This window comes from Chenopodium quinoa, unplaced genomic scaffold, assembly GCF_001683475.1.
Source record: "Chenopodium quinoa cultivar QQ74 unplaced genomic scaffold, ASM168347v1, whole genome shotgun sequence".
NCBI classification, from domain to species: domain Eukaryota; kingdom Viridiplantae; phylum Streptophyta; class Magnoliopsida; order Caryophyllales; family Amaranthaceae; genus Chenopodium; species Chenopodium quinoa.
This window is the reverse complement of record NW_018742577.1, coordinates 3373163-3397436: the sequence shown is the minus strand read 5'-3', so window position 1 is coordinate 3397436 and position 24274 is coordinate 3373163. Positions and strand designations below refer to the sequence as shown.

Below are 24274 nucleotides of genomic sequence, written 5' to 3'. Positions count from 1 at the left end.
GTGATAGTGTGAAGAGCTCTATATTCAGTGTATACATTCATCCAATAATACAAACAAAATTAGTAAAAGATTTGGACATCAACATTCCTTTTTGTCTTTGTTAACGAATCATTATTGTATTATTCTCATTTTTGTGAAACAACACCAATATCAAGGATATGATATTTTGATATCTCATGCAAAAACTACATACATTTTCCTTCCTATAAATTGCACCTACAAGCCTCCTTTTCCCTACACCAAAAGCATTCATTCTATCCCTCTCTCTTCTCCCTTCTTCTCCCAAATTCCAATTCTTCTCCAATCTTTAGTTTTATTCTCGCCTTGAAAATGGCCCCCTTTCAAGATCGTCTCACGTTTCTCCCAGAGGCAATTCTCTTCACCATTCTTTCCCTTATTCCTGTCAAAGAGGCTGCTAGGACAAGCGTCTTGGCAAAGCCATGGCGGAGGTTATGGCTTTCCCGGCCTAATGTCGAATTAAACGACCGCCTTTTCCTTTCCCCTCTCACGGGAATTGATGAACAACACCCAAATATCGAACAAATAAGGGATGCTAACAAATTTTACCAACTATATTATCTAATAAAAGTCGGGTTTAAGTGGTTCGCCAATGGTGCACCATCTATCTCATCTTTTAGCCTTATTTTCTGCGACCCTCATATTTGCCCAATCAATATTGAGAATCTTGTAAGGCATGCCCTTTATCGCCACCCCAACTCTCTAGAACTCGATTTTTCACTTCCGAGTTGGGAAGACAGACTCCCTTTAAACAATGAATTCATTGAAAGGTTTACTCTTCCAGTGTATGTTTACAATTACACCTTCTTAGAGTCCTTAAAATTGGCTTCTTGTCGATTTGACATGAACAATTTCGCGACTATTGGTCTAACCTTAAAAAGTGTCTTCTTAGCGTGGATTGAGATTATAAACGCAACAAACCTTAGGTTAATGTTGCAAAGTTGTCCGTTACTCGAAAATTTAAGTTTGTCTAAGTGTTTTCAAGCACCACATTATGATATCCAATCCGACACTCTTAAGACGATTGTCGTGGACAAATGTGTTGATTTGTTAACCTTAACAATTGTTGCACCAAATCTTGTTCATCTCAAGTATTGTGGCAAAGTTGTACAATTTGGTATCATCGTGTCTGAGAATTTTGAGACGGCCGAGTTAGATTTCGGCCTCGTCGAGATGTTTGATTTGGAAGATGGTGAAAAGATTGCTAATCTTCTTGATAGCCTCTACTTCGCAAGGTCTTTGATTGTTGATAGTTACGTCGTTCAGGTAAATTTTTTATTTGTTTTATGTCTTATAAATTTTGGATCATTTTAATCTCTATTTTTAAATAATTAATCATCAAATTTGATATAATTGTGTATGTTATCATCATGATTTATTTTTTAATTGAATCGTCAATGGATTTTTTCTGTTTTAATGTGACACATTTAATGGAATTTCAAAGGTATAATTTTATGCATTTCTTTGAGTAAAGATGCTTATGTAAAATGTGAATTAGGTCGTAACATAACAATCCTCTAGCTTATGACAACTGGTTATTTACTGGAAAAAAAACCCATCAACAGTTGTTGTATATGCCATGTGGTACAACACCCTATCTTTAAACCATCAAATTTTTACGTTTGTCACTTTGAAATTTTTTTTAATTTGTTGAAATAATATTGTTTTTAATTTGCCATTTTTTATTCAGTTATTTCTCTCAAAAGAAATCTTCTATTCATTTATTTTATTTTATTTCATGTAATAATTAATTAACTTTATTTTAATTTCTACCTTGTAGGTGATTTCTTTTGATGGGGTGGAACTAAATCCTCTTGGACAAAACCGTGCGAAGAACTTAACAATCAAAACAGCTTTTGATGAATCGGAATTTCGTGGAATATGTATGCTGTTAGATAATTACCCTTTGCTGGAGGAAGTCCGGTTCGAGCATGGAGACCATGTAATTTTCAGGGTAATGTAATATATTTTCAATAACTCTCCGACCCTCAATTATTAATTTATTATCGAAGCCTATTAAAAAAATAATAGTCACGTGAGACTCATTAAAAAAGACATTACATCATCTCTTAAATTAAATTTAATCATCAAAAAATTCATGCTAGTAACTAATCTAATGTGAGAAATACTTAACTATCAAGGATTTGTATAATGTATCTAATTAATTTGTGACGGCAGTGTGCTATAAAAATTGTTGTTAAAATTTCGTGTACATTATTGAAACTTTTTATACAAATGGATTGGTAAAATTAAATAATTTGCACATTAAATTAAATAAATTAATTACTCATACTCCGTATGATTTATTACAAGTTGGTTTTATTCAATTATACTTCATATGTTGATATAATCTATCCGATGTGTTTAATTTCTTTGTTTAACTTTATTCTATCAAACAGGAAGACATGGAGGTGGATTACTTCCATGTCGTGCCTCCTTTAACAGATTGGGCTAAAGTAAGCCCATCGATTGATGGATGTTTGCCAAACATGTTGAAAGTTGTGGAGATTGTAGGATTGCAAGCAACTTTGTTTGAAATGAATCTCTTGCCTTATTTAATTACTCAAGCTGGTGTCTTACAAAAACTCGTCTTGAGGGCTGGTAATCAAATGGGATTTGCATATGCTAAAGGCGTAAAATTTGTTCTTGCACAAGAGCGTAAGCAATTGAAGGTTGAAGTTTATTCTGAAGATGGTGTCCTCTATGGACCGAAGGGAGAAACAAAGGTTCAACCTAAGCCTTGCATCATCAATGAACATGAGTAATCGACGAAAACTTCATAGATGACCTTAATGGGTGTTATCGAAAGTATTCTCTGAAAGTGGAGTCATCTATGAAGGGGCACGAGAAGATGTTCAACCTAGTTCTTGCTTCATCAATGAATATGAATAATTATCTTATTATTATGGATGTTTTATTTAACATTAAGCCTTCTTTTTGTTTTTTTGGTTTGATGAAAGAAATAATCTTCTAGTATTAAGTCTAGTTTTTAATTTATGCATATAGTTACATATTCTTGATGATATATAAGCAAGCTTTCTTAGAATTTCCAGAACTTTTACATAATGTCTTTTGAGATTTTTTATAATTTTAATCAATCATCGTTCTAATCTATCGACTTTGTCCACCTTGAGATTGTACAATTTCATACATGGTGTATACATCCATTCGATTCGTATAAACATACCACTAACATTTACAATTTTGGAGTCCTTTTATACTCGTACAAATTCAACTCTGGTTGTATAATCTGTAACTATATATAATATAGACACTATCAAAACCTTTTGTTGCTTTGTTTCAAAAAAAAACCTTTTGTTGCTAGCATAACTCATATCTCATCCTCTATAATTGGTTCATGAACGCTACCTCACACCCAAAACCGCGTAAAAAAACAGTCTCCAAGTAGTCTGGTTCATCTCACCTTCAACATAAACTAGCTTGATCTATCTAGTGTTCTAGACATAATTTAATAGGGCATGCATGCTGTTAGCTTAGCCGTTACAGTTGAGTTGTTTTCTTGGCTTTGTTTAAGTTTGTTTACTCTAGCTTAAAATTTTCCACATATAAGCATCAAATACATTCTTAATAAAAAGGATAGATCCATAAGTTGAATTTTAATTTATGACAAAAACCAACACAGTTAAATGATTACCAATTTACCATTCTATTAAAGAACTTCGGAATAATAATTATAGTACGTTCAATAAAAATACGAGTAACTTATCATTTTAAATAAATATATTAGATTGCGTGCCCGTGCAATTCAAGTCATAAAGTTTAAATTACGTATTTAATTATGTGAAATTGATCAAAATATATAGTTAGATTTAGTTTCTTCCTTTCTTTTTTTTTTTTTTTTTTTTGGTTCCTGTATTTCTTCTTTTCGTCGAAGCCTTAGTTTTTGTTTTAGCTAACTTTGCTCTAAAATGGACTCCAACCTTTTTTTTACTCTGCAACTAGAGTCTTCGCCGTGTGTATGCATAGTGTTGGTCGAGGCGTGGGTTACCTTCTCCCTTGTACATTAGTGTTGGTCAAGGGTAGTTTCTTAGTCTCATGTTTGTGCAGATGATGTAGTGATTTCATTCTTGTTCTAATACACAGAGAACGCGGCACTTCATATCTTTATGCACTTTGTTCTTGAGGTATGAATTTTGATTCAAGATTTGTAGTACAGACAAAGTGATCATATATTCATACACAATTCGTAGATCAAAACATTCAAAGTTCTCATTTACGTTTCTTTTTTCTCCCTTTTTTTCCTGTCTTTTTTTTAAAAATCTCATTGTTCATGTATCTATGATTCTATCTTGAAGCTATGTACATGATTACACCCCGACCGGGGCAGAGAACTTGGAAGAAGGTACATACAAGGAAACAAAAAAATTACACTAAAAATCAATAATGGGCTCTCCAATAGTGAGATTCCTCTGTACAGTCCAAGGCAAGTTAAAGAGCTTGGCCATGATGAACTTGAAGATTTTGTTCACATTTATGTTATGAGTTGCACTCGAAAAGAATAGAGTCGCGTCCATTGCCTTTGCATATGCTCTTGCCTGAATCAAAAAACAGATCCAAAATCACCAAGTTATTAGCATAGCTAGTCCGGTCTACACGAGATTAAAGGTTTTACTAAGATTAAACTTATCTTACAGTGACTTGATCATATCAACAACACAAGGTAGATTATAATATCGATTGATACACTTAGATATCACCCTTGTAAAAAGGATCACAAATTCACAATCCGTGCATACATGGAAAAATTATGATTGAACAATATTCGTCGAACCAGATCCTCCACATTGAGTAATATATCATCAAACGATTTCATATAGACTTAAAGCAGTAATCAAATCTCCCGAATTTACTTATCTTCCCTTGTATGAAGATAAGTGAGTCACACACACCGTGTTAGGCGTATCACTCTAAAGTCACACATACAATCTACATGTAACAATCCAAATTATCCAATACAGTAAAGCAATACTCTGTAAATCTGAAAGCAATCAAAACCCAACCAACTAGCAAAGCAACTTTGTAAAAAAAAAAGAAGATGTTAACGTGTTTTTTTCTTGCATCAGACTAAAAAGGACAGGAAATCATAAAGATACAAAGAAAATAGGAATATTAACAAAAGTAGTAAGAGATTTCCCAGATGTTCAAATCTAGCCAAATTATACTACACGGGTGTTCACACCCTGGTAAAGTCATTTACAGGGGTGTCACATTCATTTTAAACTAGAAATTGGCCTTTAATAATAAAATACTCGTGCACGAAGAAGATGCACACATACATGTTACCCTCAATTATTTATATCGACGAGGAAAGAAAACTAGGCCGAGCTTACTTAAGAAACTCCAACCAAAATCATTCTGTACGACGAATATATTTAATTTATTTGACATGTTCAGTTCTTAATAAGAGAGTGATCTATATAGTTCTGAGTTTATTTGTTGTAAAAAATGAGTACTTGTAGCAATGTACCTGAGTGACGATAGTCCACTGCAAATCAGGAGGAAGTCTAACAAAATCATCAAACTTGGTGCCAATCAGTATTGGAATTGCTGTCTGCAATTATTGTTGATTCATGGAACACATATTAATGAATTTGAGCTAAATAAATAAAATAAAAAATAAAAACTATGAACGCCTAATATGCTTTTAAGAAATGATTCTAATATAGGGTTTGTTCTGTTCAGCTTAATTTCAGTTCAGTTCAGCTCCAATCATTTCAGTTCCCAATTTCCTTCTCTCATAAATAATTTATTTCAGCTCAGTACAGTTCAATTGTTTTCAGTAAATCGGAACAAGCCCGTAGTCTTATGACTTTTGATTACCACAATTTATTAAAATGAATGGCAGAGATTATTTGTTTTTTGATTTATTTTTAATTAGTAATTTTAATCAAAAATAATTTCTTGATTATTTTAAATATATTTATATCTTCTAGAAATTATTTTTTAATATTTTCGAAATTCTGAAAATAAAAAAAATATATATAATAATTAAAAAGTGATATTTAATTAAACTTATTAATTAAAAATAAATCAAAAAACAAACAATCTCAACCGTCCATTTTAAAAAATTGTGGTAGTCAAAAGTCATAAGACTACATTAGAATTTTCAGCTTTTAAGCATGTTAGAGGTTTTCCATAATTAACAAATTTTGAAAATAAAACAATCCTTAAAATTAGTGAAATACTATATAAAATTAAAAAGCAGTCACATAAATTGTTTTCCCGCATAATATTAAGTGACTAATTGTTAGCCATTTCACCTCACTCGAAATAAAGAGAGGAAAGAAAAAATAAGAGAATACTCCAAGAGTCCAAGTTGGCAAACAAAAATAGGTAAATCAAGTGACAATTTCCTAAATAAATCAATAAAAAAATCTCAATTAGCGTGGCATTTTCAATATAAAATCAAAATTCATGTGGCCCACATGTAATGAAAAGTTGTTACTTCATAAATTATTTACGAAATTACCACTTGATTTACATATTGGATTTTTACCTCCAAGTTATCGATATATAGGATAAAGTATAGTAGGGGAAAAAAAAAAGAGTATAAAAGTAATATACCCAAGCCATCCAAGTAAAATCAATTTAGAAAAAGATTGAAATTAAATACTGTAATTAAGTCGTCAAATTCTAGGAATAGAACAAACAAAATTCGTACAAACGTGGGTCAACCAAATGACTTGAAATTAAGACCTTTCAACTAGTTTAATTATGAAAATTATTGAGTTAAAGAGTATGTTGATAAAATTGACATTTCTTAATGTAGCGTTATGATGAAGACTAAATAGCTTAGCTAAAGAGACATTTCAAGTGTTACGTTATATTCTCTTTTGTCTTAATTCTACCTAACAGAGAGAGAAAAACCCAAATATAGATCTTTTTCTTAGTAATGAATGACCTTTACTAAGCTTCATTTTTATTCATGGAGTTCCACTAACTATGACAATATACATACCCATCTATCAAGTACGAGTACATAATTAGTAATATACCCATGTTCATTTACATGTCTCCAAGTCAACTTCTTGTATCTATACTTCGACAACATTACATTAGGTAGCGTATGGCATGCACGTGTATCACATGACACCAGATGTTACGCCTAAGTGTATACTCATAATAGAATTAGGATGATTTGATGAATGGGAAAGCTATGATTTTATACACTTTAATTATCTATACTAGATATTTATAACTTGACCAAATATACTTATATACCCATATAGGAAAATACTAAAATACGCACAAATTAGTTTTACTTTCTATTATTAACTTCTTTTTATACTTTTATTCGAAATTTAAGCTCTTAAGTGGCTAATTATGCAATGTAACTTCAGGGGAAAAGATAAAGCTAAAAGAAAAAGAAAGCTCTGGTTTTAAATCTAGTACCTTATTCCACTTTCTTGCTTGATTATACCATCCAATTACACTGCAAATACACAAAATTTCAACACTAATTAATCAATTTTACTAATAAAAAATGCATCTTGAAAACTAAATTAATCACAAAATCTGCATAATTAAAGTTTCAAGTAGAAGCAAACCTATTCAAAGTACATCTGCTAGTAAGATCAAACATGAACAAGATTGCAACTGCATCTTTACAAGCTATTGGTACATGATCCAAAGAACCATGATCACCTGAATTCCAAAAAAATCATCAAATTACTACAAATCAATACTTGCTCTGTCCAAAATTAATAGTCGCGTTGATAGTATAATTTAAACTAGTAAAGCGAAAACAAAACCCGAAAAATCAAATTACCTGCAACATCCCATATACTAAAAGCAATGCGAGCTCCTTTAACAACCAAAGTTTTATCCATCAAATTCAACCCTTTCATCTGCAAACTTTTCCTCTGTTGTTCATCTCCTACATATTTAATCTACCAACAACAAAAAAAAATACAACTTTAAATCAAATAATACAACCAATCAATATTTAATTCAAGATTTACACATCAATTAAACAAAAAAATCATCAAAAAATAAACTTACAACAAAGCTAGTTTTACCAATTTGGCAATCACCCAACAAACTAATCTTGAGATTAACCAAATTAGAATCTGAAAGTCTAACTGGCTAATACAAGAGGGGGGGTGAATTGTATTTGAGGTGAAATCTAAAAACTTTTTGCGGAATTTAACTAAATGAAATAATGACGAGAGAAGATATAGGCTTTTCTAAATTTCCACTATGTAATCAAACTCTGTACAAGTGAAGATTCAAACCCGTTAACAAGTTCCCCAAATTAGGAACTTGTTCCCAACTCTCACAGAAGACTTCAGCAACGAAGCTTCCTTAACCTCACCTTACAAACTCACAATCCCAACCCCAAAGTACTTGAATACAATATGTGATTACAAATACCTATTGCACTCAAGAATATATGAAGGAAAATAACTCTCTTTATGTTATTAGATGGCTACTGGAATTTTTATGCTTAAGAGTTGTGTTTTACTGAGATAGTTTGCATGAGTATTTATAGAGAAGGCTTAGTCATTAACCTCCACCATAATCACGTCCACATGTCAACAACCCACTAACAACTTGTGGAGTTATCTTGACAGATTGTGATCATGAAGAGGTTTCCTAGCCTTATCTAATTAAACCACTATCCTAACAACTTGATAACCATTAGCCGTATAAAAGATTTTCTCACAGAAAAACCACTTGCTAACTTTATCAAATATTTATTTAAAAGATTATCAAAAGTTTGTTTAAAAAGATTTTATTTGAAAAGATAAATTTATTATTTATTAAAACAACTAGATAATTATCTTCGATAATTATCTTTATTAAAACTTTTACAAATTATCTTTTCTTTAAGAAATTATCTTTTAAAACTAACTTTTATTCCAGTAGTCTTTAACATAAGTCATTGAGTTCCTTTCCGACTTTATATTATTGAGTGCTCACAATTAAAACTAGAACGTGAGATTTGCACGAGGCTTTTTAAAGAATGCTACTCCGCATCCAAGTTCCTACTCCGGAACGAACTTTGCTTGAATCCTTTATTCACCAAAGACTCAAAACATTCATTAGTCGAGTTTGTCAATTTGTCCATCAAAACCAAAAGGCTCAACAAATTCCCCCTTTTTGATGATGACAAACATTGACAAACTTAGGTAAATAAAATCATCCAGGCATGCAACAGAAATTTAAAGTAAGACATGAAAACAAAAAAAAATTAAAGAACTTAGAAAAATATTAAAAAGTATTTTTTTTTTTTTTTTTTTTTTTTTTTATTATTATTATTTTTTTTTAAAAAAACTGAGCAAAAGAAAAATTAACAAAGACTTTAAAAACTGAACTTAGCAAAAGTTTGTACCTTCGATGTGTGAGTTCCTTGGTAAACACTTTAGCCGCCATGAAGTTTGTCTTTTCCCCCTTTTGGCATTATCAAAAGATTGAAAAAAAACATTTTGCTATACTCCCACTAGACTACGTAGGGAATAGTGAGCTCAAATAATGCAAGGCAAAAATAAGTTAGGTACTAAATCATCAGCAACCACACACAATCATATGAAAAATACGAGCCAAGTTCCGATTTAGGAAATAGAAGAGGAACATAGAGAATGTAGCAAAGGATAAAGGCGTACAAACCAAAGTTCAGAGAGATTAAACAAGACCAAAATAAAATTGTTCAACATATGAAATTAGAATAAGTGCAATCAAGGATTTAAAAGGCTGCATTGGTAGGATCAAGGGTTGGATTTGTGGGATCAATAGAGTCTTCCTCGACTTCCTCAAAGGCTACTCTGTTGATAGTTTCCAAGATCTCCTTGTTGCCTTCACTAAACTTGCCTTCAGCCTGTGCAAGCTTTGCCTCTACGCCTGCAAATCCGGTTGCTTGAGAATCTGCCAGAGCCTGCACCTGGCCTTTAAGAGAAAGCAGTTCCGAGGCCATTTCCTCCAGTTTCTTGCTCACCAGAGTAGTCAACTTCTCCATATCTGCTTGAACCTGTTGAAAATCATAAACAGACACACGAGTTCCAGAGAAAGCAGCAAAGCCAGTAGGCTGAAATGGAGGAGGAGAAGGTGAATGAGAAGGCTGCCTAGTAGGTGAGACAGGAATAGAAGAGGGTTCAGTGGAAGAGGGAACTTGGGTAGGTTTGAAGGTGGAATCAGATTTGTCTGAGGAGCTGATGGTTTCTACAGTCACAGGGTGTGTAGTAGAAAGGGCAGGCTTGACCACATTCCTCTTACTCCTTCTAAGGCCCCCTGTAAACACAGGAATGACAGGTGGTCCAGCTGTGCTCTCAGAGTCTGTGGTATGTTCCCTCTCACTTTGATCAGTTCCCTGCCCCTCATGTAAGTCAGATTGTCGAGCTTCCCCCTCAGAAACTTCCATATGTTCCCCCTCAGAATCTTCCTGTTTTTCTCCTTGCACATCTCCCTCAAGTATTTTTTCTTTGTTTTTCTCTCCGTTAGAACTTTTTTCTTCTTCCTTATCTCCCTCAGAATCACTGGAGGTGGTAGCACCCTCACTAGCCTCCTCACTACCCTGGTCACTGCTTGCATCACATTCTTCCTTAGCTTCTTTCCCTTTCCCTTTCTTTTTCTCCCCTCCTTTCCGAGGCACAAAACATACTTTGCCATTTGTAAGCCTAAGACTCAGTCTAAGTAATGATTGTTCAGAGAGGATATTATCGGGTTTGAGATATGTTGGGGATTCACATTCAATCATCAATACCAAAAGATTTGAACAACACAGTAAGGAAAGAGCCATATGGAATTGTGGTCTTTTGAGCATAAAAATTCAAGTGTTCAATCATTAGAGCAGGGAAATTAATCTGTATTTTGCATGCAAGACAGAATATGAGGGAGGCATCCAAGAGTGATACGGTACTCCGTTTTTGTAAACGGGGTACTATACCCTTCCAGGTGAAGGTAAACAGTAGCTTATGAAGGGGTGTTAGGGCATGATGGTGAGTAGTTTTCACTTTCGGATTTCCTCCAATAAATTGAAGGATTTTGCATTCATCATTATGGCCAATGTTTACAGATTGTTTGTGCTTTAAATAAGAACAATAGCCTTTAACAGGAACTTGAAATAGATTTCCAAGATAATTGGCATCAAACGAAATTGGAATATCATTAACTACGGCCGAGCACACACCATTATCACATTGAAAGGTATTTTTGAACTCATAAATAAATTTAGGATAAACAGGGTAATGAGAACAATTCTGGAACAAGTGAGTCCATTTTTGATAATCAATTAAAGAAGTAAATTCAGTGAACTTACTCGCCACACACCAATCATAGTTGATGTGATATCCGAGAGTGTAATTCCATGATGGGAATTTGGTGGTTGCGCGCCGTTTCCTGTCGCCGCCCTTCACAGCCTTAGCCTTCCTCTTTGGCTGAGCAGATGGATGCACCACCGCAATTGGCACCGGTTGTGGAGACCCCGTGTTTGAGGAGGGTTTGAATGGTGGTGATCGGGTTTTTGGGGTGGTGTTTCGGTTGGTTTTCATGGTGTTGAAGGTAAAATGAAGGGAAGGAGAAGATGAATAGTGTGAATAGGAAGGAGAGAGAGTGAGGCCGGTTATGGGAGTGTATGGGGAATTTAATTGATTTGATAGGTGAAGGTGGAGTGAAAAGAAGAAAAAGAGTTTAATGGGGAGGAGTGAGAAAGAAAAGTGACGGTTTAAACTGTGAGGTAGTGGGGTAGTTTTAGAGGTAGTAGGATTTAATTTGGTGAAATAATTGCACTCATCTAATTCAATGTTGATAAAATAAAATCGTAAGTTAAGAAGTTGATATACATGCTTCTTATCTTACGTAGCAAATAAGATCTTTTTGTATTTTTGAATTCTATGAGGAATAGAAAAATTCATCATGAAAAAATAAGGAAGGAAAAAGATAAGAATAAAAAATAAGATAGAAATAAAAGATAAGAAAGAAAATAACAAGAAGAAAAATAAAAAAAAAAACGAAAAAGATAAATGAGAGCAGATTGATTGTAAATTATGATGATAATTTACGTGATCATGATACAGAGAGTAAAGAATGATGAAAAAGGAACTTGAAACAACATGGCTCAATACTTTTAACATATTAAAAGTATGTATAAGTGACTTTTCAATACTTCACAAATCTTTCCCCTGGGTAATTTCAGCTGTGTTATTCACACAAGATTGAGCGTAGCATTGTTAGTTACATCCGATTTTACCTTAGGGGTTCCAAACAAAAATCACTTGAGCCGTAGCATCCCCAATTCCACACGCATCTTTTCAAACTTGTCTCTGCTTAAAGGCTTAGTTAAAATGTCAGCAATTTGAAATTCAGTAGAAATAAAATCTAGCTTAATTAAGCCCTTTTCAACATTATCTTTCAAAAAGTGATGCCTTATATGTATATGCTTAACTTTAGAGTGTTGTACTGGATCTTTAGAAATGCAAATGGCACTTGTGTTATCACAATGAATAGGAACGCACTCTAAAATAATGCCATAGTCACGCAACTGTTGTTTTATCCATAGCAATTGAGAGCAACATGCAGCAGCAGCCACATATTCTGCTTCGGCAGTGGATAGAGCAACAGTGTTTTGTTTCTTGGAACTCCAAGAAACCATGCAAGAGCCTAAGAATTGGACTATACCTGATGTGCTTTTACGATTGACCAAATCTCCTGCATAGTCAGCATCAGCATATCCTTTTAGGTCAAACGAGTCACTTTTTGGATAAAACAGACACAAGTCTTCCGTCCCTTTCAAGTATCGTAGAATTCTTTTGACGGCTGTTAGATGCGATTCCTTTGGATCCGATTGAAATCTAGCACAAAGACCTACACTAAACGAAATGTCAGGTCTGCTGGCAGTTAAATATAACAAGGAACCAATCATACCTCTGTATTTTGTTTGATCCACACGAGTTCCCTTGGGGTCTTGGTCCAACCTTGTGGTTGTTCCCATGGGAGTGTGGTTTATCTTTGTGCTTTCCATACCGTATTTTTTTAATAACTCCTTCACATATTTCTGCTGATGGATCATTATTCCTTCGTTAGTTTGCTTAATTTGGAGCCCAAGGAAGAAGTTGAGTTCCCCCATCATGCTCATCTCAAACTCACTGCTCATTAAATCAGCAAAGTACTTGCACAAGGATTCATTAGTTGCACCAAAAATAATATCATCAACATAAATTTGTACAATTAATAAATGAGTTCCTTTTGATTTTAAGAACAAAGTTTTGTCAACTTTTCCTCTTTTAAAATCATTTTGTAAAAGGAATTTTGAAAGTCTTTCATACCATGCTCTTGGAGCTTGTTTTAATCCATACAGTGCTTTATCAAGTTTAAAAATATGGTTAGGAAAGTTTGGATCCTCAAATCCAGGTGGTTGTTCAACATAGACGTCTTCCTTTAAAAAACCATTTAAAAAAGCACATTTGACGTCCATTTGATAAAGTTTAAAACCCATAAATGCAGCAAATGCAATTAAAATACGAATTGCTTCTAATCTAGCTACAGGAGCAAAAGTCTCCTCAAAATCGATACCTTCCTGCTGATTGTAGCCTTTAACAACTAATCTTGCCTTGTTCCTTACAATTGTGCCATGTTCATCTAGCTTATTCCTGTATACCCATTTGAGACCAATAACCTTTTGATTTGTTGGTTTGGGTTCAAGGTGCCACACTTTGTTTCTTTCGAATTCATTTAATTCCTCTTGCATGGCAACAATCCAATCAGCATCTTCCAAGGCTTCTTTGTGATTTCGAGGTTCCAGTGTTGATAAGAAGGCGTTGAATGCACAGAAGTTTCTCAGTTGGGATCTCGTCTGAGTTCCCTTGCTTAGGTCACTTATAATTTTATCCAGGGGGTGTGACCTTTGATGTTTCCATGGCTTTGGTTGGAATGATTGAGCTGGTATAAAAGTGTTATTTTGAGTTGCTCTTTCTTCCATTTCTTCATGGTGTTCTGCTTCTGCATTTGCTTCGCCTTCTGTATTTTCTGTTTCTTCTGTATTTTGATCAGAGGCTTCAGTATTATTTGGAACTTCAGTAGGTTCCTTATTAGTATTTTCAGTAATTCGAACATGCTGCTTTCTGGGAATTAATTCTTCATCTTGGTCTGTTGAACGAGTGAGACCAATTTCAAAATCTCCATCTTCATATTCCTGTATACAACCATAATTATTAGTTTCATCAAAAATCACATGTATACTTTCTTCTACACACATAGTCCTCTTATTGTAAACTCTATAAGCTTTACTATTAGATGCATATCCTAAAAAGACTGCTTCATCACTCCTTTCATCAAATTTTCCAAGATTTCTTTTATCATTATTGTGAACAAAACATTTGCATCCAAAAGCTCTTAAATGAGCAATATTAGGTTTTCTCCCTTTTAACAGTTCATAAGGTGTCTTGTCCAACATTGGTCTGAGCATGGCTCGGTTGACGATATAGCATGCTGTGTTGACGGCTTCTGCCCAAAAATTTCTTGGAAGCCCACTTGCTATTAGCATTGTTCTTGCCATGTCTTCCAATGTTCGGTTCTTCCTCTCAACCACACCATTTTGTTGTGGTGTTCTTGGCGCTGAGAAATTGTGACTTATTCCCTGTTCTCTGCAAAATTCATCAAACTTGGAATTTTCGAATTCCGTACCATGGTCAGTTCTCATATGAATAAGTTGATTACCTATTGATTTTTGTGTCTTTTTCAAGAAAGTCATAAACATATCAAAAGTTTCATCTTTACTATGTAAGAATATGACCCATGTAAATCTAGAATAATCATCCACAAGAACTAAGACATATCTTTTTCCACTTCTACTTTGAATTCTAACGGGGCCACACAAATCCATATGAATGAGTTCCAATGGTTTTGTGGTGCTTACCATTTTCTTTGATTTAAATGATGATCGAACATGCTTTCCTTTGATGCAGGCTTCACAAATTTTGTCATTTAGGAATTTGATAGAAGGTAATCCGATTACCAAGTCCTTTGACCTTAATTTGTCAAGCAATGAAAGACTAGCATGTCCAAAACGTTTATGCCATAGAAGTGGATCATCCTCAATAACACTTAAACAAGATAGATTGTATTTTGGAACTTTGTTAAGGTCCACGGTATATGTGTTCCCTTTACGAGTTCCTTCCAAAACGATTTTACCAGTGTTATTGTTGATGATTTTGCATTTTTCAGAAGAAAAGCTTACAAAGTTTCCTTTATCACAAAACTGAGAAATACTGAGTAGATTATGCTTCAAACCCTCGACTAAAAATACATTGTCAATTGCATGGGAACTTGACCTTCCTACTTTGCCAACAGCAACAATGTTGCCTTTCTTATTGTCTCCAAAGGTCACTGTTCCCCCTGTATAGGCCGTCAGTGAGAGAAATCTGGATTCATCTCCTGTCATGTGCTTAGAACAACCGCTATCGAGGTACCACTGGTTGTTCCCCCTCACTTCGACCTGCAAAAGAAATTAAGAGTTAGTAGTAGGAACCCTTTCATTCATGGGTTCCTGTGTTGACACATTTAAATCAGATTTCTTCTGCCAAACATAATTCACATTCTTATTGTACAGATTTGCTTTCTTAGTACATTCTTCACTGCGATGTTCCTTTTTACCACAAAAAGAACAAACGGTCTCACTAGGTAAGTTCACATATTTCTTTTTCTTTCCAGTGGACTTCTTCTTATGAACATAGCCTAGACCTTCTGTTCTTTTTGTCTGAGCTTCCTTTACCCACTTGGGAACACCCGTGCTTGCTGTATTTTTACTTTTTCTTGCAATTTCTAGGTCCTTTTCTAGTTTCTCATTTTTATCATTGGTTTCCTTTATCTCTTTCTTAACATGCTCTAGTTCATTATTAAACATGATTAAAGGAACTTCAGTAGACCTGCAAGAATCAATGTTAGTACACAACATTTTATATTGAGTCAATTCAATATTCAGCATGATATTCTCACTCTTGACTCTTTCAAGGGATTCTTTTAGCATAATATTTTTATCTAACAATTCAAAGAATCTGCCTTGAACATCATTTCTTAAGCTATTCAGATACTTAACATGATCTCTACAAATTCCAGTTGCCTTTTCGGCTTGCCTTAGTTTTGCACATAATTCTTTATATTCATCTAAGGTTTCTAACAATAAAGAGATTAATTTATCCTTTGAGAGAGATTTCAAATAACTAGGTTGAATGACTACCTCATCATCATGCTTTTCCATTAGACAGAGATTGGCTACTTCATCGTCTGTGTGTTCCTGTTCCTCTTCTTCGGAACTTGATTCTCCCCACGTGGAAATCATTGCTTTCCTGAAATTTGTTTTAGAAAAGTTAGGCTTGGAATTTCTGCTTTGATCAGCTTCTTTTCCCTTGCCTTTCTCAGATTCCCATAATGGACACTCTTTGATGAAGTGGTTGGTGCTTCCACATTTGTGACAAGAAGACTTGGCTTTGGGTTCCTGATTTCTTTTACTGTATCCTTTCTTCTTGTCTAAAAACTTGTTGTTACGGTAGAATTTTTCCAGCCTTCTCACCAACATTGCAGCTTCTTCTTCATCGATGTCAGACTTCTCTTCGGATTCTTCATTAGCTCTTAATGCTAGCCCTTGACTTTTGACAGTCTCCTGAGTCCGATTGTTCGACTGGATCTCGTGAGTAATGAGGGAACCCGCAAGTTGTTCCAGATTGAACTTGGTGAAGTCTTTTGATTCCTGCACCGCTGCAACCTTTGCTCTCCATCTGTCATTGTCTGGAAGACTTCTTAAGACTTTTCTGACCTGCTCATCTATAGGAATTATCTTGCCAAGACACGTTAGTTCGTTAGTAATACTTTTAAATCGAGTAAACATGTCTTTAATGGATTCTTTGTTTCCCATTTCAAAGCGCTCATACTGAGACAAAAGAATGTCTATTTTGGAACGTTTAACATCTGACGTTCCTTCATGTGTAACTTCCAGAAGATCCCAAATTTCCTTTGCGGACTTGCACCCTTTGACACGAGTATGTTCATCGGGTCCAAGTCCCCAAATTAAAAATTTTTTGGCAGTAGCATTCATTTCAAGTTTTTCAAAATCAGTTTTTTCATACTCATCCATAGGTTTAGGGATTACCTCATTATTAGCATTTGTTTTCGTAATTTCGTAATCTCCTACTTGTAAAATCCGCCATACCTGATAATTCTCTGCTTGGATAAAGATTTCCATCTTATCCTTCCAATAAGGATAAAATTTGCCATTGAAGTATGGAGGCCTTTGAATGGATGTACTCCCGAATTCCTTTTCCTCTGTGTAAGCCATTTTCCAGGAACTTACTCAACAGGGTTGCCTGCGTGTTCTGAGTTCCCGCTCTGATACCAACTGAAAGTCTAACTGGCTAATACAAGAGGGGGGGTGAATTGTATTTGAGGTGAAATCTAAAAACTTTTTGCGGAATTTAACTAAATGAAATAATGACGAGAGAAGATATAGGCTTTTCTAAATTTCCACTATGTAATCAAACTCTGTACAAGTGAAGATTCAAACCCGTTAACAAGTTCCCCAAATTAGGAACTTGTTCCCAACTCTCACAGAAGACTTCAGCAACGAAGCTTCCTTAACCTCACCTTACAAACTCACAATCCCAACCCCAAAGTACTTGAATACAATATGTGATTACAAATACCTATTGCACTCAAGAATATATGAAGGAAAATAACTCTCTTTATGTTATTAGATGGCTACTGGAATTTTTATGCTTAAGAGTTGTGTTTTACTGAGATAGTTTGCATGAGTATTTATAGAGAAGGCTTAGTCATTAACCTCCACCATAATCACGTCCACATGTCAACAACCCACTAACAACTTGTGGAGTTATCTTGACAGATTGTGATCATGAAGAGGTTTCCTAGCCTTATCTAATTAAACCACTATCCTAACAACTTGATAACCATTAGCCGTATAAAAGATTTTCTCACAGAAAAACCACTTGCTAACTTTATCAAATATTTATTTAAAAGATTATCAAAAGTTTGTTTAAAAAGATTTTATTTGAAAAGATAAATTTATTATTTATTAAAACAACTAGATAATTATCGAAATTTATTAAAACTTTTACAAATTATCTTTTCTTTAAGAAATTATCTTTTAAAACTAACTTTTATTCCAGTAGTCTTTAACATAAGTCATTGAGTTCCTTTCCGACTTTATATTATTGAGTGCTCACAATTAAAACTAGAACGTGAGATTTGCACGAGGCTTTTTAAAGAATGCTACTCCGCATCCAAGTTCCTACTCCGGAACGAACTTTGCTTGAATCCTTTATTCACCAAAGACTCAAAACATTCATTAGTCGAGTTTGTCAATTTGTCCATCAAAACCAAAAGGCTCAACAGAATCACTCTCATACCCACTTCGTAAATCAGCTACTTCAAACTCAACAGCGTTTTCCGGCGAGTTTGGCCGGTCAAGCCGTCGGTAATTTGCCGTTGACGGCGGTTTAAAGTTACTATTACAACAAGAACAAACAATAATTCTGTTCCAAATGAACCGGAAAAATCGCCGGAGTACGCCAACTCGGTCAAGAATTTCCGGCCATTTAATGTTAACTCGGACGATTTTCCGGCAAAGTTGTGTCATTTTTCCGGTGGCTTCATTGATGGTTTGTCCCATAAAAGTATATTAATGAAGGAAGAAGAGAGAGAAAAGAAAGAGATGATTTTTAAGTTTTCATTGTTAAAGGAAGAAATATTGAATTTGAATTTTATTTTAGAGTTTTTTTTTAATATTATAAAAGGAACAAAAAAAGAAAGAAAAAAATAAAAAAATAAAGTTTGAGTCCAAATAGCCGGCTAAAGTAGAGTTTTGAAGGTGGATGAGTAGGGGTATTTATGTCAACCACGAGAAGGGAGGTAATGTTCGTTGAAAAATATTATCTACTCCGTATATTTCATGATGTTAGTTAAATGTAGTTTGTTAGATGGGATCATGGGATAAAGAAAATGGACCCCTTGTTGAGGTTTTTCGAGTCGGAGTTGGTTCTGGATTATCACATTATATTACATTATTTACATATTAATCATTTTATAAGGGTTTATATGGATTATTTTATGTAAGACGATTTATGATAAATTGAATCCTAATTTAATAGATGATTATTTGATGGGATTTTTATTGGATTGACTTATAATGGCTACTCTGTAAAAAGATTAAGTCGTGTTACAATATTTGGAATTTAATTTTATCTTTAGTAGATTTCTCATTTTGTTGGATTTAAAGTTGGGATTATGTTAAGGTTATTAATATATATTTTATAACGTTCATAATTATGGTACCTTATTTCTTTCAAAAAATTTTTTTTTTTTTTTTTAGTTTTTAGAGATCCACAAAGGCAAGTGATGAGAATTGATTCCATGATCACCTAAAATCTTCTCTTGGATTAATCTCTAAATTTATTTTCCATTTTACGTTAGACTTTAAAACCATAATATAGCAAGTAGGCTACTTTGCTACATGGATTAAATTTTATACGAAGTGTTGAGGAAATAATGAATAGTTTCATTTTTAGGAACATACAATCGTGATAATAAACAGGTTAGATATTATTCAAAAATGATAAGAAATAAATAAAGTTGGTGACTTGGTTTGTTCTTAATTGTCTTAGTATTTTGTCGCTTTGTTGTTGTAGAATTAAGTATGGATCGTGGTTTCTAATAAACCTTACTAAATATATACAATATTTTTTCAAGGAACAAACTCGACAAATACTACTTATATAATATTAATTTATATTATATGGATTTTGCTTATATATAAATTAACTAATCTGCCCATAGTTGAATCTTGAATCCTCAATCGGCTACAAATCCGGTAAGCTTAGGTTGAGTAAACAAATGTTATTTTACATCGAACAGATGCATCTACTTTATTTTCTTAACTCTTAATGCTTGGGGATAAGACATACACATGCATTATTCTGTCTAGGAAACAACAAGCGAAAATTTTATTACTATATTAATAATTACAGAGTTATACATGTTGATGTGCTAAAATTATAGGAGTACAAGTATATAATAGCTCTAATAAAAAAAAATCGTAATTTTTAAATTACTTTGTATATTCAAGAGTAATGTTACATTTGTGTGAAAAAAAAAAAAAAAAAAAAGTAATGTTAAATTCAGACTTTTATGAATTCTCATGTACTTCATATGCGGTATAAGGAAACGTATAAAAGATAATGTGAGTTTACATCTAAATATATGATGTCGAAGTACATCTAAAATGGTACGTTTGGTTTTATCTTTTATAAAAAAGAAAGGCTTAAAGCTTTAGAAAGAAGTGTGGGCGTGGCAGATATACAGAGCAAAATTAAGATAAACTTCTAATAATACTTTTTCTAATGACAGATTTTATTTGCCCTTAAATTTTATTTGATGAAATTTATCAATAATTAAAGGTATTCATTGTTACAGTTAAGTAAAAAATAGAGAAAAAAAAAATTGAAAGTTTTGCACGTGGACCTATACTGAAAACACTTGCTATACGTTAATTTCAATTGCAAATTTGCAATATGTTAATGTAGGATGGGGCTTGGAAAAGGAAAATTCTTGGAGGGAACAAATAGTGACTTTTGATGAATGATTGATTTGTCACCATTTTTTTTTAAATAAAATGTTTCACCTAGGGTTCGCCACCTATTTAAATTATCTGGCATGTCCACTAAACCAATCTACATTTCTACATCAATTTAGTTCAAAACCTAAGCCCAGCACAAAAAGTCTGAAAAGGCCGGTTTGATCCGATGAGATTTTTACTACCTGTGGTTTGTATTATATGCAACTGTAGTGTATTATTTGTGAGATATAAAAAATTCCAAAATTGCATATAATACGAACCGGAGGTAGTACTATTTTACGAATTTAGGTACAAAATTTTGTATAAAGGCTCGATCCGGTTCGATTTTTATTACCTCTATAAACAAGCAAGTCCTTGATTGGTGCAAATTAAAGTAAGCATGCTGCTGCTAGATAAATACTTGTACATTATTTCCCAAAATTAAATAATTATATTTAGGTATTGTTTGGTTGACATGGGAAATGAGTTCCCATAAGAAATTATATTTCATGGGAATTTATGGGAAGTAATTTCCCTTGTCCATTTTCTAGGAATTAACTTAGGTGTTGTTCGGTTGACATGAGAAATGAGTTCCCATAGGAAATTATACTTCATGGGAAGTAATTTCCCTTGTCCATTTCCTAGGAATTACCTTAAGTTTGTTTGGTTGATAATGTAGGAACTTTGATTTCCTAGGAATTTATTTCCTATGTTTTATTAGTTAATTTGATAATTTTTTATTTAGGGTAACAAACTTGGAGAGAGAAAGAAAGATTAAATTATTAGTGATAATAATGCAAGTAGGCCCCACAATGATCATGGAAATTGTGACTTACCAAGGAGGGGCTTGGTAAGTGAATTCCATGTTTCCTGAATTGAAAATTCCCTTGGAATTTCCATTTCCCCCACTTTGATAAATTTGTGTCAACCAAACAACACATGCTCTATCCATTTCCTAGGAAATAGAATTTCCCAGCTTTTTACCTCCAACCCAACATCTAAGTTGTTTGGTTGATAATATAGGAACTTTGATTTCCTAGGAATTTATTTCCTATGTTCTATTAGTTAACTCGATAATTTTTATTTAAGTTAACAAATTTGGAGAGATAGAGAAAGAGATTAAAATATTGGTGATAATAATGCAAGTAGACCCCACAATAATATAGGAATTGTGACTTACCAAAGGGGCTTGGTAAGTTATTTCCCATGTTTCATAGGCTTAGAATTTCCATTTCCTCCACTTTGATAAATTTGTGTCAACCAAACATTACATGATTTTTCCATTTCCTAGGAAATAGAATTTCCCATGCTATTTACCTCTAACCAAATAGCACCTCAATCTAGAAGTCGAATGTAGATACTTTTTTTTTCCTTCTTACGAGCACTTACTATTTTATTTTATTTTTCACTTTCAAGCTTTTCAATTTAGAGCTTGAAACATTAACATCCTTAAACATCATAAGTAAATATGGAAAGTGAAAGCATTTGTTAAGATAAACCTAACAAGAGCCACGTGATTACATACCATTTTCTCTTAATTAAGTGTGAACTACTAGCAGTAGTCAAAATACACTTATGCCCACATGCTTACTTTTATCGGTTATTCAGTTGCAACTTCATTTTTCCACTTTCTTTCTTCCTTTTACAATGCTTGTGCAAATAGTAATTGTCAAGGAAAATTAAGAAACGGATGTAGTATATGTAAGCAATGCAGTGTTAAACTATGGCACATTAATCATTGATTCATCAATGAGATTGTTTATTTTTCCAATTTTTTTTGCTATGATTCAAAATTAACATTATGATTTTAGAGTTCGTTTGGCATTGTTTTTTATATTCGGTTTTTTGTTTTTTAAAAACTAAAAAATGATTTCAGTTTTTGATTCTTTGTTTTTTAAAACTGTTTCTATTCCACCCTTATACTACCTACTTCTATTATTTATAGGTATTACTTCAATCAACTATTATTATTATTATTATTATTATTATTATTATTATTATTATTATTATTATTATTAGAATTATTATTAAATAACAAAAACCTACAAAGTCAAAAGATTTACAAGAAATTAGTGGGGAGCCGAGATACAATCTGGGCCCCCACCCCTCTAGCTATAGCGAACCCAATCCTGTTAAAGATGTGAGCAGCCGCACGAGCTCCAATATCCTGAGTCCTAGCGAACGCCTGAACCCGCTTCAGCAACGCAACAGCATCCTTCTCTAATTCCCCCAATGAAGAAAAGGAGAAAGGAAGAAAACCATAGCCAATAGCCCTGCAACGCGCCCCATACTTGTCTCGCTTCCGCTGAGCCGCAACCGACATAACACGACCAGGAACGAAGTCAGACAACCCAGATTGAGTCAATGGAGAAGACCCCGTCAAGTCAACACATACATCTAGGCCTCTATCCCAGGAGTTAAGCAACACATCTGCTGGCCGAAGAGCCCCGTCGTTCCCTCCAGTTAACCCAACGTTGACCTCCTTCCTTGCAGAAATCCCAGAGCGGAAACAAATATCAACAAGGGTATCACGAACAACGTTATGCCGATGTTTAATACCCACCATCCCAGCACAAGACACTGCATGATCCCCATAAATATCCCCATCAAAAACTCTTGAGCAAGCAGAACAAGGTGCCGATACGGAGAACAAGGGAACACCCAACCGGTAGCAAAGAACACAACGGTAAGTCTTACCATTCATAGTCTGACCCAGACCTGATATCGGGACCGCTCGCAACCAGGCAGAAGAGTAATCCCCCTGCTGGGACTTCCATAAGGCAACCTGACGCGGAGACAAGGAGAAAGTGGATTCTGCAGATGTAGTGACCTTCGTGAAATATATATCTGCCAATTTCTTCATGAGTTTGGGGGCAGCGATCTCACCAGGGTAACGCAAAAGGTCAGTCTCCACAGTCCTATTAAAAAGACTAAGAGCGTCGTCGAAGGCCGGACCTGGACCAATAATACCAGAATTGCGAAGAAGCGAAGCCTGTAGACCAGAAGACTGCAAACGCGACGCAAGGAAAGCATAGTGTCGAACATCACCCGCTGAATAGACACCCAGTCCTCCATAAGAAAAAGGTAAGGTGGCAAGGCGCCATTGCCAATCACCAAAACCTGGCCCCGAAGCAGTTACAATGCGCTCCACAGAACCTCGAAGGGCCACATCAAAAGAAATCTGGGCCGCTTCAAAAAGACGAGGAGGACAAGTGCGCATAGAAAAGTAGAGTTTTGAAACTCCAGTACACGCACGAAGAAGTAATAACTCACATTGGGGATCCTCAAGCTTAGCAACAGCATCCATGAGCACAATGGTCTTCGACACCCTCTGCGAAACAAGCTCACCACAGAAAGAGGCATCCGCACTGACAGGACCCCCAAGCAACTTAACACCATGAGCAGGACGAGCAATATCTTGAGGAAAGACACCGGCCAGACGGCTACGAGGGTCCTCCGTGGGCCAGAAAACTTCCGTTTTCTCAACGTTAACATGGAGACCAAGACGAGGTCCCTCCACCAAAATCAACTCCATAACCTTCCCTACCACCAAGGTGTCACCAATAATAGTGCCATCATCCAAATACCAAGCCTGCAAACATAAGTCAAAAGAATCCTTAATTTGACAAACCAACGGATGGAGCACCAAAGCAAAAAGCAAAGGGCCAAGTGGATCACCCT

The 24274-nt window shown here is 34.3% G+C and overlaps 2 protein-coding genes across 2 annotated transcripts; one reads left to right on the top strand and one right to left on the bottom strand.

The window, feature by feature from the left end:
* The first annotated feature begins 330 nt into the window (after positions 1-330).
* LOC110720788 (putative F-box/LRR-repeat protein At5g54820) lies at positions 331-2783 on the top strand. Its single transcript, XM_021899826.1, has 3 exons — positions 331-1284; positions 1799-1972; positions 2418-2783. The coding sequence occupies exons 1-3, from the start codon at positions 331-333 to the stop codon at positions 2781-2783; spliced, it is 1494 nt and encodes a 497-aa protein (XP_021755518.1).
* Positions 2784-4190: 1407 nt separating this feature from the next.
* LOC110721003 (septum-promoting GTP-binding protein 1-like) lies at positions 4191-18982 on the bottom strand. Its single transcript, XM_021900129.1, has 7 exons — positions 18379-18982; positions 8041-8108; positions 7808-7928; positions 7587-7683; positions 7432-7471; positions 5507-5590; positions 4191-4574 (listed from the first exon to the last, which is right to left on the bottom strand). Exons 1-7 carry the CDS (start codon positions 18650-18652, stop codon positions 4410-4412), a joined length of 849 nt encoding a protein of 282 aa, XP_021755821.1. The 5' UTR covers positions 18653-18982; the 3' UTR covers positions 4191-4409.
* Positions 18983-24274: the final 5292 nt, after the last annotated feature.

Excerpts from the sequence above, each read along its gene's own strand:
- LOC110720788 (XM_021899826.1), top strand. The coding sequence starts at position 331 with ATGGCCCCCTTTCAAGATCGTCTCACGTTTCTCCCAGAGGCAATTCTC. Across the intron at positions 1,285-1,798 it reads TTGATAGTTACGTCGTTCAG|GTGATTTCTTTTGATGGGGT; the intron begins GTAAATTTTTTA and ends TCTACCTTGTAG. Across the intron at positions 1,973-2,417 it reads GAGACCATGTAATTTTCAGG|GAAGACATGGAGGTGGATTA; the intron begins GTAATGTAATAT and ends TCTATCAAACAG.
- LOC110721003 (XM_021900129.1), bottom strand. The coding sequence starts at position 18,652 with ATGGGACAAACCATCAATGAAGCCACCGGAAAAATGACACAACTTTGC. Across the intron at positions 7,684-7,807 it reads TAGTATATGGGATGTTGCAG|GTGATCATGGTTCTTTGGAT; the intron begins GTAATTTGATTT and ends TTTGGAATTCAG. Across the intron at positions 5,591-7,431 it reads AAGCAAGAAAGTGGAATAAG|ACAGCAATTCCAATACTGAT; the intron begins GTACTAGATTTA and ends CAATAATTGCAG.